The sequence below is a fragment of the Sparus aurata genome, chromosome 19 (genome assembly GCF_900880675.1).
Source record: "Sparus aurata chromosome 19, fSpaAur1.1, whole genome shotgun sequence".
NCBI classification, from domain to species: Eukaryota; Metazoa; Chordata; class Actinopteri; order Spariformes; family Sparidae; genus Sparus; species Sparus aurata.
The window spans coordinates 18095588-18113281 of NC_044205.1; the positions used below are offsets into that span (position 1 = coordinate 18095588).

Consider the following 17694-nt stretch of genomic DNA (forward strand, 5'->3'; position numbering starts at 1 on the left):
ATTTACAGTAAAAGGGGGATGCAGTTATTGTCTCTGAGTGACTGAATATAATCTACAGGCACTCTAAATTGCATTCTCAATTAAATTTGAATTCAATCACGGAACAGAAGAACAAGCGGCTCCTGTGATCACGGCGGAATCTCGACCTCGCATTGCCTGCGAACATGCATTTAATATTGATTTCTGATGCATATAGGTTTTTCTTTTTTAGAAGACGACACATAATGATGTGAGCTATTGATGCTTGCAGTGGGATGATCACGAGCGTCCATCCGTGAATACAGACACGCACACGCACATATTCATACCTGGTGCGCCATTATTGTAAGTAGCCTCAGTGGAACAAGGCTGAGTCGACGCTATGGCAAAAAGTGTCAGGGGAGCAGGTGTTTATGCCTGTTAGAGAAATGGGAGTGCTTCAGATGTAGGCTAAGAAAGAAAGACCCCCTCCCTTTTCTTTCCCCCTCCTACACCCATCTTTGATCCTCCTTCTATTAGTTCATTTCTTCCCGTTTTGGTTCTGTTCCCTCCTACTCAGCTCCCCCCACATCCCTTATCTTGTCTGGTGTTTCTTGCTCCACATTCATCTTCCCTGTGTGTCACTGCTGCGCCTCTTTTCATGTCTCTGAATCTCCCACCTCGCGACATCCTGCTCTATCAGCTCAGTTCCTCTCCCCAGAAAACGCTTTTATTCACCGCATGTGTCCGTGTCCAATCATTATCAACATACTCCTGCATACATGTATAGAGAGCCCGGAGGACATTTCATCTTTTGTTTTTATTTACAACACACTGCAGTAAATGTTCTGTAATGACAGACCTGCCCACCACATGGTTTAAAATCCGGCTTGATTGGTTAAGACCACAAAGCTTCAGCAGCGCATAAATCATCTGGAGGTTCGCCAACAAACAGACAGTAAAACACTGAGAATGTTTCCACTGTGCATTACATCAAAATCTCACATTTTTAAAAAATTCTAATGAAACCACACGGAGCACAATGACAATTTTCAAAATGATGTGAGTCGTGGCAGGAAACCAATATGATCCTTCCTGCACAATTCAAGTGGATGCCCTTGAAATTTGATTTGTGCATGCTCTGATGGGTAACTGATGGCATCGATGATGATGATGGAGGGAGGGAGTGGGGAGATGTGAGGAACATCAGTTATTCCACATAGTGCGGTGGCAGCAGGCCTCAGGACGAAGCGGCTCTCTGATCAATTCACAAGCCTTTAAAGATCCATCGTGGCTCCGGAGAGCGTCTGAACTCGATTGGAAGATCTTGAGGAACTGTGCCGATGAGCAGTACACATACTGTACAAGACATACCGACAAGAAACACTTTGTGCTATCAGGAAGCATGTGAAAAAGTCTTACTTGGGGAGTAATACTGTTCAAATGTAGTCCCAAAGTTTGAGTCTCCTTGGAATAAATCCTCTTTTGTTTGCATTTATTGCACAGCAGTTCTGTTAAACTCCTGCAGGACTGAAAGCAGGTTCGCTTCCCCTAACGACCAGTGTACAGCTGTGGTCACCATATACCAAATGCACCATGACAGAGTTGTAGCATGAGTGCACAGTCTCATTTTCATTTTAATTTCCTGGCACGCTGTCTCCCTCAGCAGCTGAGGATCTTGATGAAGGCCCGTCGGAACTCGATGTTGAAGGTGGTGTAGATAACAGGGTTGAGGGCGCTGTTGACATACCCCAGCCAGGTGAAAGCACTGTAAAGCCCAGGAGGCACATAGCATGTCCTGCAGTGGGTGTTCAGAATGTGAGTCACAAAGAAAGGCAGCCAGCAGATGAGAAACACTCCTGGAGCAGCCAGAGAGCAGGGCGGTGTGGAGGAAGGACGAAAACCAAGAACACAAGAGCAAAATTGAAAGGAATGGATTAAACAGTCTTCTGTAACATAAGATAAAAAAAAAAAATGTTAGCATGTTGGCTAAGTAGCTAAGTACCAACAGTGGTGACAAGCGTTCTAAAATGAGCTTATAATGTAACATAAAATAAATTCAGTCAATAACTAGTAACTAAAGTAACTAGTAACTAAAGTTAGCACATAGATGAATAAAAGTACAATATTCAAAACTTTTCCTCTAGTATGACCTTTGGGTTCTTTTTACAACACTGTGAACACCTACAAATGCTGCACCCTGGTACGAACACTGATTTGATCCAAGATCTATAATTGGGGTCACAACATCAGGGCAAAGCAGCAGCCAATTTGTCTGAAAAGCAGGAGGAGAGTGGGCCTGACTCAGATAATTTTCTACGTGTGCGCCACAGTTTTCACTGACACCCCTGTAATGTAGTCAGACACCTCTGATTACATTTTTGTCAGCGAGATCTATGCTGTGCCAGAGCTTACTTGAACAAGCCTATAGCAACCTGGCTGATAATTGGAGCATGTGAAAGCTTTGTCAGGAGCTGCAGTGTGTGTCTGGACACACACTGTGAACATGAAGCCAGCCGGTTCTTTTTTTTATTTATTTATATATTTTTCAGCTTGATTTATTGTGGCTCTGCAAAATATGCAGGAAATGCACACGGAGTTAGCAAATTGTGCTGGTGCCATCACAGCTAGACGAGAGTGCAGCGCAGGTGACCAGGTACGTGCGGCAGAAAAGTCCATAACAAAACGTAAAAGGAGCTGAAGCAGAATAAGTGACTCTGTTGTGTATTTCATCTTTAAAATAACATGAATAATGTGTTACCATGACTTTTACATGAGAGGCTTCACTCACCAAGCACAATGGCCAGCATTTGAGTGGCCTTCTTCTCCCGTGCATGCATGCTCCTGAATCGTGAGCTGTTGGTGTATGATTGAGACACCGGCCGCAGCGACGTGTGTGTCCGTCCATTGGTAAGACCCTTCACCTCGCAGCCCATCTTTACAGGAGGCTGTTCTAGCTGGTTGTTTCCCTCTGCTTTCTCCTCCGCTCGCTCCTGCTCCAAGTCCAGCTCGGTGCGGCCGCAGGAGGCATGGCTCATGCTGCAGCAGTTCTGCATGTCCACCGGGGGCAGCACAGAGTCCTCCACCGGTCCCGTCTTTGGGCGTTTGTGCCACAGGCATCCTGACAGCAGGCTGGGCTTGGAGGGAGCTGAAGGCTCTACACTCTGCTGCCAGGACAAATAAGACATGTTAACTGCTAGTTTTACAGTGCATTCATATATTTTAATATTCAAAATGTCACGTCATTCAAGCTTAGCTGTATTCATATAAACATTAGATCTAATGACTTTAGTGTCTTTCAGCTCGTTGTTTTGGTTTTCTGGCCTGCATCTTTAATGTTTAAAGGCTCTGATAAATTTACAGTGAAAGCGTACATGGGCGATTTTTTGGAATGGGGTTTTAAAACAAAAACAACCTTTCCAAACAAACATTTTAGCACCGTTTCAGAAATAATCTATTAGATTATCTCATGGCCGTTCACTTCTCAACAGGAAGATGACTGTATACTCTATGGCTGGTTGCTTAGTTACAGAAAATATTATGAACGAGGCAGGGAAGCATATCTTTAAAGATATGCAACGTGGCTGTATCTGTAAAAACTGTCCACCTTTCTTCTCAATGATTTAATGATTCCGCTAATGTTGGCTGCTTTTTAGCGGGTGTTTGTGGGCTGCAGCGGTCTTGTACATCTCGTAGTGAACAACAAGTGTCCCACTCTGACGCAGACCTCTGTTTGAGATGCTCTAATAAATGGGTCCGTCTGCTGCCTTTAGTTGCAGCTGCCTTTAGTTGCAACGGCCTTTAAGCAAACTCTGCAGCGGACCGTTTGTTTGTTTGAGGTCTGACGCTACGAAACTGAACTATTGACGAGACTGTGCTTTTTAAGAAACGAACTCTTGGCTTGCTGCCATGTTGTTGTCTTTGTTTCTCTGTGGAGAGTAAATGCAGGGGGACGGTGGAGCCCAGTATGATCAACAGGAGCCCATGGGGAGCGGTGGAGGAGCAAGTTAAAGAGAAAATCGATTTTCATTTTTTAAAATCGTCCTTAACCACAAACAATCAATTTTTTTTTTTTTTTTTTACTTTTTATTTATTTTACATTTTCCCTCCTTTTCCACAAACAGAATCAAGTGCACAGTAATGTAGACTTCAACCTGGGAAAAAGAACACTATAGTAAAATATAAAAAATAAAAATTAAAAAAAAAAAAAAAAAAAAAAAAAAAAAAGAGGGAAGTGAAGGGGGGGCACCCCACTCTTGTTGCTCATTTTATCACTGTCCATTAGGTTTGATGAGTTTTAGACCCATCTTTTTTCATATACACAGTCCATTTATGCCACTGTTGATCCAGGGTCCCTGCTTTCATTCTGAGACAGTAAGTCAGTCTTTCCATCGAGTAAATCTCCTCAACAATATCCAACCACTGTCCCAGACTTGGAGGGTCGCTTTTCAGCCAGTTTCTTGTTATGGCCTTTTTACATGCCAAGGTCAGTAGTTTGAAAAGATACAAGTCTTTCTTTTGAATAATACCTTCTGGAATCAAGCCCAAGTACAGTATCCGGGGATCTCTGGGTATCCTGTAGGAAAACATCTCTTCCAGAATCCGAACTACATTGTCCCAGAACCCCTGCAGTTTTACACATGACCAAAAAACATGCGCGTGATTGGCACTCATCTGCCCACATTGTCTCCAGCATTGCTGCTGCTCACCTAATTGTTTATTTTTGATGTGTGGTGTAATGAAGAAGCGAATTAAATTCTTCCATCCAAACTCCCTCCATCTTTTAGAGCTTGTGGAAGTTTGTTGAATTTTACACATAGAATGCCAATCACTCTCTGACAGCTTAATATTCAGTTCTAGCTCCCATTTACATTTTACATAAAATGAGTTCCTTCCATTTTGTTTTTGCAGACCTCTATATAATTTGGAGACAATCTTTACAGGTGTACATTTATATGCACGAGTAAACAACTCAATCACTTTGTTTCCTTCTGCTGAAACTCCTCTTTTGATTTCTGACTCATAGAAATGTCTGAGCTGTAAATATCTAAACAGGTCACCATTACCTAATTCAAATTCTCTTTTGAGTTTCTCAAAAGTTTTGAACGTTTTCCCCTCCAAGAGTGTACATATTGCTGTAATCCCCTTTTCTCTCCACCTTGCAAATGTTGTGTCAATCTCTCCTGGCCTAAACAGAGATGTTTGAGAAGGCCAGATTAGAAGTTTACTGTCTCCTTCTAGTTTATATTTTCTAACGATCTCATACCAATTTTTAAATGCATCTTCCAGAATTAGATTTCCTCCCTTGTAGTCTGCGTGTTCTTTCCCACCTAGCCTGGTTTGAGGTTGATAATTGTCCATATTTAATTCAATGTGTTTCCACCTAGCTTGGTAGTCCGGAGAGCACCAGTAGATGAAGTACCTCATCTGGGCAGCGTAATAGTATTCCCTTAGATTTGGAATTGCAAGACCCCCATGGTCCCTGTCAATTTGAAGTGTTTTAAATCTTACCCTTGGTCTTGCTCCAGCCCAGATAAACCTTGATAGCTGCTTGTCCCACATTGAAAACTGAGAATCTGGGATTCTGACAGGTAATGATAAGAAAAGGTACAGCAGCCTTGGCAGAACGTTCATTTTCACTGCCTCAGTCCTTGAACTGAAGTCCAACCCAAGTGTGGACCACTTTTTAATATCTCCCTGTATCTTATCATTTATTATTTTGTAGTTTATTTCATATATTTTATCAAGTTTCTGACAAATTAACACTCCCAAGTATTTTATTGTTTTTGCTTCCCATTTTACTTTATATTTCAGCCTAATATCTTTACTTGGAGTGTAATTAAAAGGGAGTATTTGTGTCTTAGTTATGTTCAATTTCAAACAATCAATTTTACCGATTTATCGCCCAGCGCTAATTTCTATCTGTGTTTTTCTAAACATAGATTATGTGACATTCTTTTTCTTAACATGCAAACTCAAATACACAATATCATAACCATATTATCTTAACTATCCAAATTCACATGTGTAAATAATGCATACACAGATGAGGCCCATTGAAGACGTGAACATGGATTTCTGCAGTGTTTCCAAAAATCTGTAAACACTAAAAAGCAACCTGCAAGGAGATCTAAAGGGCCCATTTTCAATAACCTTAAATGCTGTTTGTGCCAAAACACAAAGGAAAAGCATTGTTTTAAGAAATACCCGCGTATGTGTGGACAAGGCCTCATAAATGGCCTCATAAACAGAGCTGCACCTGCGAGCTAGGTCAGGCCGGGGACTCGAGGTGCACTGATATACACATGACAAGCCTCGCTCTCCACGCTCATCTACCAAACACCCCCTGTCAATGTGGCAGTACTGGGTAGTGATGAGCAAAATGTCTTGAAGCCCCCCAGTGGGAGACGTTTTGCTCATCACTACCTGATATCTCTATGAAAACATATCTGCAGGGAGTGACTACTATAAATATGTTTTGCTGATGTAATAAACATTCAAAATGTGGTTTGCACACTGAACCTCGTCTGTTGGGTAGTTTCAAGGCTCATTCATGCTCATTCACATACGAATATGGATGGAGCCTTCTGTCCATAGTACAGATACGGACAGTGGTAGTTGTGCAGGGCAGTGTAGCTAATAGTTCAAGTGAGACACGATGATATGACAGGAGGAAGAGGTTTTAAAAAATAGTGGAACCTTTCTGAGGAGACACATTCTGATGTTTGCTAACTTCTTTGCCACAACTTCACAAGGTGACATTGTGTGAATGTTGTGTTTTCATCTTGTTCTGCTGCCCCCAATTTTAAAAAACAAACCGATCTCGCCCGGCTTTAACGTTATACAGAAAGTATTAGAAGCTGAGTGGTAGTCCAATAAGCTGACAAAGTGGTGAGAACGACTCAAAAGGTTGGAAGTAATGGCCGATACATTTCAGGTGTGCTGTGCAAGCTGACAGAAAGTGGTGACAAAGCTCTTCCTGCACCTCCACTACAAGTTTATAAGTCACAGAGGCACAGTCAGTATTCAACATACATCAGTGCGACTATTGTATCTGTATCATTCTTCAGAGCCTGTTCAAAGGCCTCTTACCAGCAAGTACCTTCACTCTCTTAAACAAATTAAACAAATGGAGCCATTTCTCTGCAGTGTAATGAGTAATAAGATACGTCAGTTCTAAATATTGTGCAATGTGTATTTCCAGTGAGTCCAGAAACGTGAATATTTTTAGTCATCTCTTACTCACACACTCTTCTCTTCACACATTTTCTTCAACGGAAAATCACAGATTGTTATTCCCTTCGCCTTTCAGCAGCCTGCATATTATGCAGGTGTTGCAGTGCGTCACCAACAGACCTCGCTCAGCTGACCGGTGACCAGGTGACACAAGGCAACACAAGGCAACAGGCCACGCTTCAGAATCACAATTTTCAGCTACTTCTCTGAACCCTCAATGCGCTGCAAGCACACAGCAGAACGAAAAACTCATGCGTGCGTGAACATACACGTGGACAGACTTGCTTGAGAAGCCAGAAACAGTAGCGCCATGCGTGCCACCGCACAGCAATACGCCAACACAGTCAGTAAAGAGAGTTAGTCAGGTGTGAGGCCGCGCTGCGGTTTTTCTGAATGCAGCGAAGCCTCATGCCTGACTAATATAGATCTATTCAAGAATCTCATTGTTGTGTTGGATCTGCAGTGCACCTACCACTTTAATCCTTATAGGTGACAGGTCTTGATTCGCCTTGGGAGGCTCCTCTTGAAGACAAGTCTCCTAGGGGAGCAGAGGAAAGTTCAACACCGCGAACCTTCTTTAATGTACAGGTGCAGAATGTTTATGCCATTCACATGGAAACTCATCAATTTGTCTCTTTTCATCTTGGAGGACGTATTTATTAAGCTTCAAACAAATCTCATTGATGGTCACAGAGACAATAAATCAAGGGAATTAGTATTCATGTCTGTCACATCTTCAGTCACTTTCACGATCGAGCCAAATGCTTTGTGACTCGATTGAAGCCCAGAAATAAAGATAGCTTTCGAAAAAAAACTCAAAGCCTCTTTCGTCATTTCAAATGTTCCCTCTGTTGATTGACTGAAAGTCCTAATTTGTTATTTCGAAACACTTTTCCATTGTAACTCTCTCTGCCTGAACTCCTCCAGGGCTAGGATTTTTCAACGGGTGACTCCACTCATGGATGAGATCCCTCACTGTGGCTCAACCACGACCAATTATCCATAACCTGCTGTTACAATGGAGGACTTGAATTTCTGTGCAGTGAAGGGAAAAATGTGACTGGATCGTATCCAAACACATTACACAGGGAGCTCCTGGATATGCCAAAGGTGGTCAAGATACTGACTAGAATTAGCTAATCGTGTCTTTTTATACACACATTTGTTAAAAATAGGGTAGATACAGATGCACAGAAGATGACCTGATGTCTCCTTGCCCAGGGTTAAACGTAAGCCATCGTTGTGTGATAGATTTAACTGGGGCAAATATTAGAGTGACGGATGTGATCAGAGAACTGACAGCTGGTTGGAAACTAAATTCAGATTTGCACTGTAATGACATTTGAAGAACATTGTCACACATGTCAACACGTTACTGATGGTGATGTTAAAACATGGTGCGATTTGATCTCAAAAATCTCAAAATAAGCATTAAAGAAAACAACAATCTATCATCCTTGATATTTTATTGGCCAAATCTATCTTAAAGTATTTATTGATTTTTTTTAACCTGATGAAAGTGTTGTGAATAACTGTTGGACAGTGGTTTATTTTCTTTAACTCCAGCCATTTTAATTAAGAGAAGCTTCATTTTTTTTTTATAAAGACAGACGTTTCTGCTTTTAAATCGAGCTACACATTTACATTTTATCTTCAACCGGTCATCCTCTAAAAGGCCTACAGTCAGCCTTCATTTACGCAAAATAGCCTTGGATAACATAACACAAATCTTCCCTCCTATTACAGCAAAGTAACACTCTGGAGACTCTTCTGATGCTTTTACCAGAGACTTATAAAAATGTCATGCATATGAGAGAACGGCTTTTATCTGAGCAGTTTCACTCTGTTTTTCTGACAGCGGCAACATGACTTTATACTTTAATGGAACTAGTTATGAGGCTTTGGTTTGAGGTTTTTGCTAGCACACATAAAAGGGAAAGGTGAGCATGTCCAAAGGAAATGGTGTAACATAAAGGTGAAATGTAATTTGTACGTCACAATGTGAGTGCATGTGGTTTAATAGTGGTGTTTTTCTCTGTCCGTAGACATCTTTATGACAGGTAGCCCCTACTGAAAAGACAGCCTTTATAAGGGGTTTCTGAGTTATAAATAATGGCTGTCTTAATGGTTAATATTTTTTTTTTTATAATGCTTTACAGGTCAGGTATCAGCTGTTAATAAGACAACTGTTTGGTTTCCGGGATGTGAAAATTCTGTCTGATTGTTGAGTCATCAATAGACCAAATCACTGTGATGTTACTCTCACAACACCAGTCACTTCCTGGTGGCTGTTGGTTTTCATTGCGGAGATAAGTGAAATGAGCAGACTTGTTCATATCTGTTGTCATTTTCAGCTGTAACTTTTAAAAGGTATACAGTAAAACAGGGTGGTCCAACTTGCTTTTTTCATGTACTGTGGTGCTTTGCTAGCGGCTTTGATATCTACCCAAGAGCACCATATACTATTATATGATATAAAATACTATATAACATTCTATTATGGTAGATATGGTAGATGGAAACGGGAATGGGATAACTGTCTCACCACTGACGGTGGAGTTGAGCCTGGTTGCACTTTCCCGCTCACTTGTCCAAAGGTGATCCTCTTCCGCCTCATCCTGAGGAAGACGTAGATGCGGATGTAGACCAGCAGAGTGACAATAAACGGCAGGTAGAAGGACACCACCGAGGAGTAGATGACAAAGTCAGGGTTGGAGATGGAGCACACCAAGGGGTCATCTGTGACAAACGGAAGATAGAATTATGTAAAAGTGACTCAATATCACAGGGACGATTAAAGACAGCCGGTGTAATTTACAGTCACCCTCTGACCCTGGCGCATGCCCTCCATTTTGACAATGACCACGATGACTCGGCCTCATTATTATTCTGCAGACAAACTGAATCGTACGTGGCTGCACACATACACGCACAGTGATGAAGGGATGATTGATATGGCAATAATTCTGCCATAAATTCACGATAAAAGACCCTTTGACATGATAATGACAGTGTAAAGGCCAATTATTCAGTCAGAATTCAAGAGTTAAATATCTATCAAGTGAGCTAATAGTGTTGTAAATTGACGTTCGAAGAGAACTGACACAGGCTTTGACCACAGCTGTGACATGCATATTGGATGTCAGTGGCATGAACAAACTGAAGTGATTTACAGTACTGTCCCCTGGATGTTCCCCTGGATCGATACCACATACCTCAATACACAGAGAGATGGAAACAAGCATGGACAGATGTGGCCTATTTTAAGCCACACACAGCCGCCTTCAGTTTCTAGATTCGTATTATTTAACCCTTTTGTTTGGTACTTATGCATTGTTTGTCTTTTTTTTGTCTTGGTGCTTCTTTTCAATCCATTTCTTTTGGACCTGATGTAATCCCATCGCTCCCACCTCCCATTGCTAACACGTGGTTACTGACAAAACGGGGGGAATCCTGCAATCACAAGGCATTGTGATGCATTGATTGTAAGTGGACACACACAGACCAAATGCCTGGATCTCTGTGAGTAGCTTTGCATTGTGTCTGACTAATGCTCTCCATTGTGCGTGTGCAGTCATGCATCTGTGCTGCTGGGTACTGAAATTAAAATAGCTACTGTGGATGTCTTTCGCATTTCTACAGTCCGCTTTATTGTTTTGGTGGTTGATCCCTCTTGTTCACAAATCACTGGCCAAAATGATTTTGTTTGCACAGCAAATTCTGTAGAACATGAATAATCCGTAAAACATCCCCTGACTCATCGAGCAGACACCTACAGTAATCTCATCTAACCAGAATTTAATGCATACAATATTTAAAAAATGTAAAATGTACATTCAAAGAACAAAAGAGCCTCCTGTTATTGTGACTTTGAGCCCTACTGCCTTCCCCACATTATTCGAAGAAGGTTCGATCCACTGTTAACCTTGTACTTATAGCATTTAAACATTAATATTTCCAATGACTACTAATAAGGTTGTGACACCGGTGTTACCCGGTACTCCAGGCTTTTTAGGAAATACATCCTCACTATCTGTGGAGGGATGTAGCTGTATTAAATGGATTAACTGGTAATGCAAACTAAATATTTTCTGCTGCTGCAGCTTCACATTAAATGCATTTGAGCGGCGAAACGGGTTGAGTCTTATCTCGAAGTAGGCTAGAGCTGCAGGCTACAGGCTTCACACCTCCAACTTCTCAGTGAGGTAACCATCTCCTTTTCCCTCATTAATGTTATCGGTTTCTCTATCAGCACTGTATTTAAAATTGAAATATTGAAAAACAGGGTCTTCTGCTTTTCTCTTTTGTTGACAACAAATCCTCCGCCATCATCTTGTCAATCAACTATGTTTACTCCCGTCACCTGATGAGTAGAACTGGAATCCTTTGGCATCAGCTGTTCAAAAAGCAAAACGAGGGAGGGAGCGGTGGGCGAATAATATAAACAGGAAAAACTGTAGCTTAAGCGAAGTGCCTATATCAATCAGGAAATCCTCCCTAGCTTCAGCCTCTCGTCCAAATATGGGCACTTTCAGCTAAAAAAACAAATAGAAAACAAAAGAAAAAACCACGGACTCTGACATGCTAAATTGGTGAGATGACTGAATCTGACCCTGAACAATATCACGGTGCCTTCGTGCTCTGCATCCTATCTTGCATCCTTCATAACTTAACTCTCTGCTACGACATGTCTAGACAGGAAGATGAAGACAAAATGTTGTTGACCTGACCTGTAGTGTTGAAACCAAACAGCAGAGGACAGGAGACAGCGAAGGCCAGGACCCACACAGTGGCAATCATCATAAAAACTCTCTTCCGGGAGCGATGGGTGGTGTTGTACAGGACGGGCATCACCACTGCTGTGTACCTGCACGTGCATATGCACAGGTTAGAGTCAAGCTTTGAAAAAGAGTGAGTCTTGGGGATTCATGGTGACATTTGAATGAACAGAAAAGTGCTGATATAGTACAGTAAAATGGAATGTTGAGAGGAAGAAAAAGAGCCTCTGTGAAAGGAGCTGGTCTTCAGGGACGCCAGGAAGTGCACTGCTGAGAAAAAGAGGATAATATAAAGACGAACAACGGAGCAGCAGAGCAGGCATTTCTATTTAGAAACAATTTGGGTATTCAGCAGTAAAACCAGTGGAGCTTTGATTTAAGAGTTAATCAGCACACTATATGCCAAGAGTGTATAATGAGCCCGGGAAAACTGGGTTCAGCAACGGCTCAGCCGGAGCAGCAATTACGCTGGACCCGGACCCAAAATGGATGCGATGTTATGTTGTTTAGAGCCAGATAACTGCCATGATTGTTTATCCTCATCAGACTAATTACACTGGTCTCTCTCTGGGCAAAATGCAGGGTGAAACCTTGAGCACAGACGTTTACTAAAAATACTCTTCCCTCCCTGCTCGCTTTACTTTGTCTTTACCCTCCTGCCATGTTGCTGTCGGGTTAAATAAAAGCATTGATGAAAAAGTGAAGGGGTGAAAAACCATGTCCATGATTTATTGATCAGAAGTGCAGCTTTAAGCTACATTTTTTAGTTGAGGATGAAAACAAGGCTCTTCGGCTCTGAGTTGCCGGCCACAATATGACCTATGCTGTAAATACTTTCACAAAGACACCTCACCTTGATGCTCAATGCAAAAACTTCTCGTCTGGTGTATTTATGCTGCCTAAGAGAAGCCCAGTTTGACTTTGTCTCCTGAGAGGTGACAAATCTTCCCTGCTATCACTGCAACGCTTTGCTGTAAACTTATAAATAAACAATGCTGTCACAAAGGTAACGCGGGTGTGTTATACACTATCATTGACACAGAATGCCCTGGGAGCCTTTCTTTTATTTAGCACCTCACCAGGCGTGTGATTCTGTAGAAGTGTTGTTGACTCATTTAATGATTGATCACAGAGAACCACAGGGCTCAAAAGAAACTTCATCCGTCGAAAAGCAATTATTCATTGTCACTGCAGACATGTAACCATGTGCAATTAAAGATGCAAAACTAATTCCACTCATAAACTAATTCTTACCATATATGATCATGTTCTGATTGACCTGTGAGGGAGCCCTTGGGCAAAACACTCTGCACTGTGTATTTGCACCGATGCCTTTAAGTTCTCATTAAGACACCGTCCTGGCTGCAGGGGTTTTTCTGTGTCATAATTTGTGGTAATTTGAGCCTTCAATAACACAACATTGATTTAACATCAACTAATACGTTTATGTGGTAAACTTGTTAGTAAACAGTTGCTTATTTACACTTTCAGCAGTAACATTGCACCAATTATTCCATATCTGTCCAATATTAACCCTTTTAGCTCTGCAGGACTGAGAAACAGACAAAGGAGATGAAGGAAAAACACAGTCTTAAATATACAGGGGTAAAATAACCAATGACACCCAGGTGCATAGAAAACAGATGGGAAAGAGACAAAGACAGGAAGTGTAAATCAAAATGTGTAACATAAAGAGAGTCTTTTAACATAAAACAGGAAATAATAAAACTAAAACCCATCACCACGACAATATTTGTCTCTTTAGCACCTGAATGCTCCTTCTGTGTTCACCAGTTAATCTCTATCCACAACTTGTATAAAAATAAAAACTGAATGCAATCATTTCCAAACGAACTGTGTTTACTAATAAAAGTTTTACAGTGTTCATGAGCCCACAGTAATATAATGTATATGTTTCACAAAGTGAGGAACCTCGCCTCATCCTTGCTTGTGAGTGACTTTTGAGGACGCCCCCTTTAACACCCAATCATGGCACTATCACTATCACCTGTTAGCTTTTACCAATTAACCTGAGGAATGTTCCAAACAGATGTGTTCGTCACACCCACTTTCCGCATCCAGGTCCAGCCCTACAAGAATAGAAATGAGCTGTAGTCGAAACCTGGGCCAATTTTGGTTTATAATAAGTTCGCTCTTGGCTGATGTGTGGCCATGGTAGTTGCTCTGATCTAGTCTGGTGTGTGGACAAGACCTGGGCCCCAACTATTTTGTGGGTTGTAAGCAACAACCTTTTTTGATGAACATAAATGCTTTTTAATTTGCACATAGGGTATCTACTAACGCACAAGGTGAAAATCTCTTAAGCTTATGTGAACCACAGACCTTATTTCAGGCATCTAACCAAAAATTCATTCAAAAAGCACAATGACTTTGAGATGAGGGAGCTGGAAGTGAAGAAAAGCTGATTATTTCTGGGTTCCACACTATCAAAATCTGTTTAATGCTGAGCAGGTTGTGTACAGGGTCTATTTTTTAAGGTGTTTCACAGAAAATAGCTGTCTGCTACATCGATGGTTCATAGAGTAAATTGTTGCGTAAAGCTAAACAATGAGCTCACTATAAAGCTCTACAAAGCTGAAGGGAGCTGCAGATTCAGGTGATAGCTTACAGGTTCATCACTATGAGGGACCCATTTCACATATTGTCATGTGTCAAGTGTTTTCACATTGTCATGTGATAAATTGGAATAATTAGTGACAAGATGACACTGCAAGACACGAGCACACAATCTGATAATAGTGTAGGACCATCTGATTTGTTAATTGCACATTTAAAATGTATCAATGCAATGAATTTGTGACTTTTTGAGCCCATGAGCTGTTGTTGCTTTCCCCATTTGGTAATCCAGCTTTGTAGATGATGACACTGTCTTATGAAAGCATCCATCATAAAATCTTACTGACAGAGGAAGGCCTCCATACATACTGTAAATATATTCCCATGACACCTCCAGCCCTCCCTTATTCATTCTATACAGTTGAACTCTTTGTGCCTGAGGGTTGTAAGTTCAAAGACTCGAGGGAGCTATTAAATATTAACTGCGACACAAAAAGAAACTAAGCAAATAAATAATGTAAATACTATGTGCTTATTTACAGTAAAGCTTCATACGGATGGCACGACACTGCTTCTCCTGCACTAATGCAGACAAATGCACAGCAATTAAGACACAAACATGCATGAGAACCTTGAAAATTGAAATCAAAGGCACACTGTGTGAATAAACACTCCTTGCTTCCCTCACCTCCTCACCCACGGACACACACACACACACACACACACACACACACACACACAGGTATCAAGAGGATATGAGCAGGATGGGAAAACAGTGTCACTCTCCAGGAGGTCTTGAAATTTCTATGAGGTGAGGTGAACAATAGAATAGCATCTTGAGATATGGAAATCGCTCACGGATGACATTTATGCTGGAGATGTCATGGCAACATCTGTAGTCAAACCTGCAGCATGGAGGTAAGAACACAAACGCACACACACTCACCTGTCAATGCTGATGGCACACAGGTTGAGGATACTGGCGGTGCACATCATCACATCTAGCGTGACAAAGATGTTACAGTACAGCCGGCTGAATAGCCAGGCACCGCCGACCACCTGCACAGGAGAGACAGGCATATTAACAATGGACACGTTTCTTTTCCTCCTTCTCCACCGTGAAGTGTGAAGACCACATTGAGGGCACACATGAGCGCACACACTCGTACATGTGACAGAAAAGGAAAGGTAGAGGGAAAATGTGCACATGGAGATAGTCTGGGCATAGACAGAAACCCGAGCTGCCTAAATATTAACCCTAATATATCTAAAACTCAAGCATTTCTGCTAATAGGGAAACTCATTAGGAGCATTTATGCATGAATTAGCGAACATGTTTATGTCAGCATACAGCAGATAGCCTTAGCAGGCACAATCTGCGAGGTGCTCTTAAACGGTGTAAATGTTCTGTGATGATGGACTACGTGCATAATGTTGTTAGCGGTAATGTAGAATCGAGGGAACGTGTCAAACACAGGATCTAATTGTCCTCAAGGGAGTTTTCCAACTCTGAGATAGGACATTAACCCAAGGCTAAACCAATAACACCCTGCACCATCCTCCCCACATCTACCCTCCCAACCGGCAGAGGCCTGCTCAGACCAACAGGCTTTCACTTTGCTTCCATAATGCCTGGTAATAACTGTCTGACAAAGATAAATGGGACCCGGGCTCCTTCGCCTGACTACTGAATCTCTTATGTCCGAGATGGGAACATACGCCTACCTGCACAGAGAGGCGGCGTGCACACATGGGAATACGCACATGCACAGGCACAGGCACAGGCAGAGGCACACACAAGTACAAAGACACAAATAGACAGATCTCTCTCTCTCTCTTTCTCTCTCTCTCCTTCACATAGCTGACAGAGACAAAGAGATACACATTTGTTTTCTCATACATGCTGATGAGGAAACACTCACATTCATTTCCAAACTTAACTCTCCACAACAAAGATTAACCTAACCTCCGCCCCAAGACACATAATATTAAAACCATTTGTAAAGGAGCTCTCCGTTTTTGTTTTTTTTCCCCCTTCTCCATCCTCACATAAGAATCTGTTTGGTTGTCATGGTTAATAGCACTCAGCCTGTGGAAACAGCTGCAGACCGCCTTCTGTTAATCATGTCTGAGGAAATAAACCAGCTGATGTCATCGTCACATCACTGAGGTTATTCCATTTTGCCTGACACAAATTAGGGCCACTCAGTTAGAAAGATGTAAAGTGAATTCAAAGATGCTATTCCACTGCATTATGGGACAATTAGGAACCAGCGACTCTGGACCAATACTAGCAGTGTGCTTGGTGGTGTTGGCTGATCTAGGAACTATGCAGAAGTCACCTTTTTAACAAATTTACAGTTATTTACAGTTATAACCAGACTGTAATCTATTCGGTCGATTACCTCACAGTAAAATCTAAACCACAATATTGGTAATCAGCAGCCACTTCTGTTTTGTGGGTACAACCCTTATTATCCAGTATAGTTTAACAGTAATCATCAGTGTTTCCTCTATATACAGTTAAAGGGGCTCTATGTAACAATCTATATCAACTTACATATATTACTCACATTTGTATTGGCCATATGTGAGCAATAACCCCTTCCCCCTCTGTCTAAGTTGCCTATACAAACCTGTGGATGATTTGTTTGAGATGATTAATGCTGCTGGACTGTGGATTTCTTTGTGTAAAACACAGTCCAGCAATGGATGTGACTTTATGCACGTTCTCAAGGCGCCCTGTGTCAGTGCCCAGTTAACATTAGTTTAGAAATTGAGACCTCCGGCGAAAGCGACCGGCATCCAGCACAAACACAGCATTGTTCATCTCAGGAACTGTTCACGAGAACTTTTTTTTTTATTCCTCCCAGCAGAGGAATGAACTATCTGCCCTTGTTCATATATATACATACTCCAAAAATTCAATTTGAATATTAACAAATACTAGATTCAAGAGGGTAATGTGAATGTACGTTATTGATCCACAAGTAACCTGAGCTGCTCACAGCTGTGAGTGCAGGCGGTGGTGACACAGAAAGATCTTAGTCGTGAGAAAAACTACACAACGGTAAAGTATGTCGATTATTCTATATGACGATTAGAAGTGCATCTGTAGTATGAAACTGGCACACACAACGGAGGC

General features: G+C 41.6%; 1 protein-coding gene across 2 annotated transcripts in view; it reads right to left on the minus strand.

Annotated features, from left to right (window-relative positions):
• Window positions 1-759: 759 nt before the first annotated feature.
• drd3 (dopamine receptor D3) overlaps window positions 760-17694 on the minus strand; it is a 29935-nt gene continuing 13000 nt past the window's right edge. Inside the window, exons 3-8 of one of the 2 annotated variants that reach the window (XM_030397542.1) lie at window positions 15496-15608; window positions 11925-12061; window positions 9740-9933; window positions 7667-7732; window positions 2750-3122; window positions 760-1817 (exon numbers count right to left, since the gene is read on the minus strand). In XM_030397542.1, coding sequence (XP_030253402.1) covers window positions 1621-1817; window positions 2750-3122; window positions 7667-7732; window positions 9740-9933; window positions 11925-12061; window positions 15496-15608 — 1080 coding nt within the window. In that variant the 3' untranslated portion in view covers window positions 760-1620. Of the gene's footprint in view, window positions 1818-2749; window positions 3126-7666; window positions 7733-9739; window positions 9934-11924; window positions 12062-15495; window positions 15609-17694 lie in introns of both variants that reach the window. The other variant, XM_030397541.1, reaches the window with a different exon arrangement.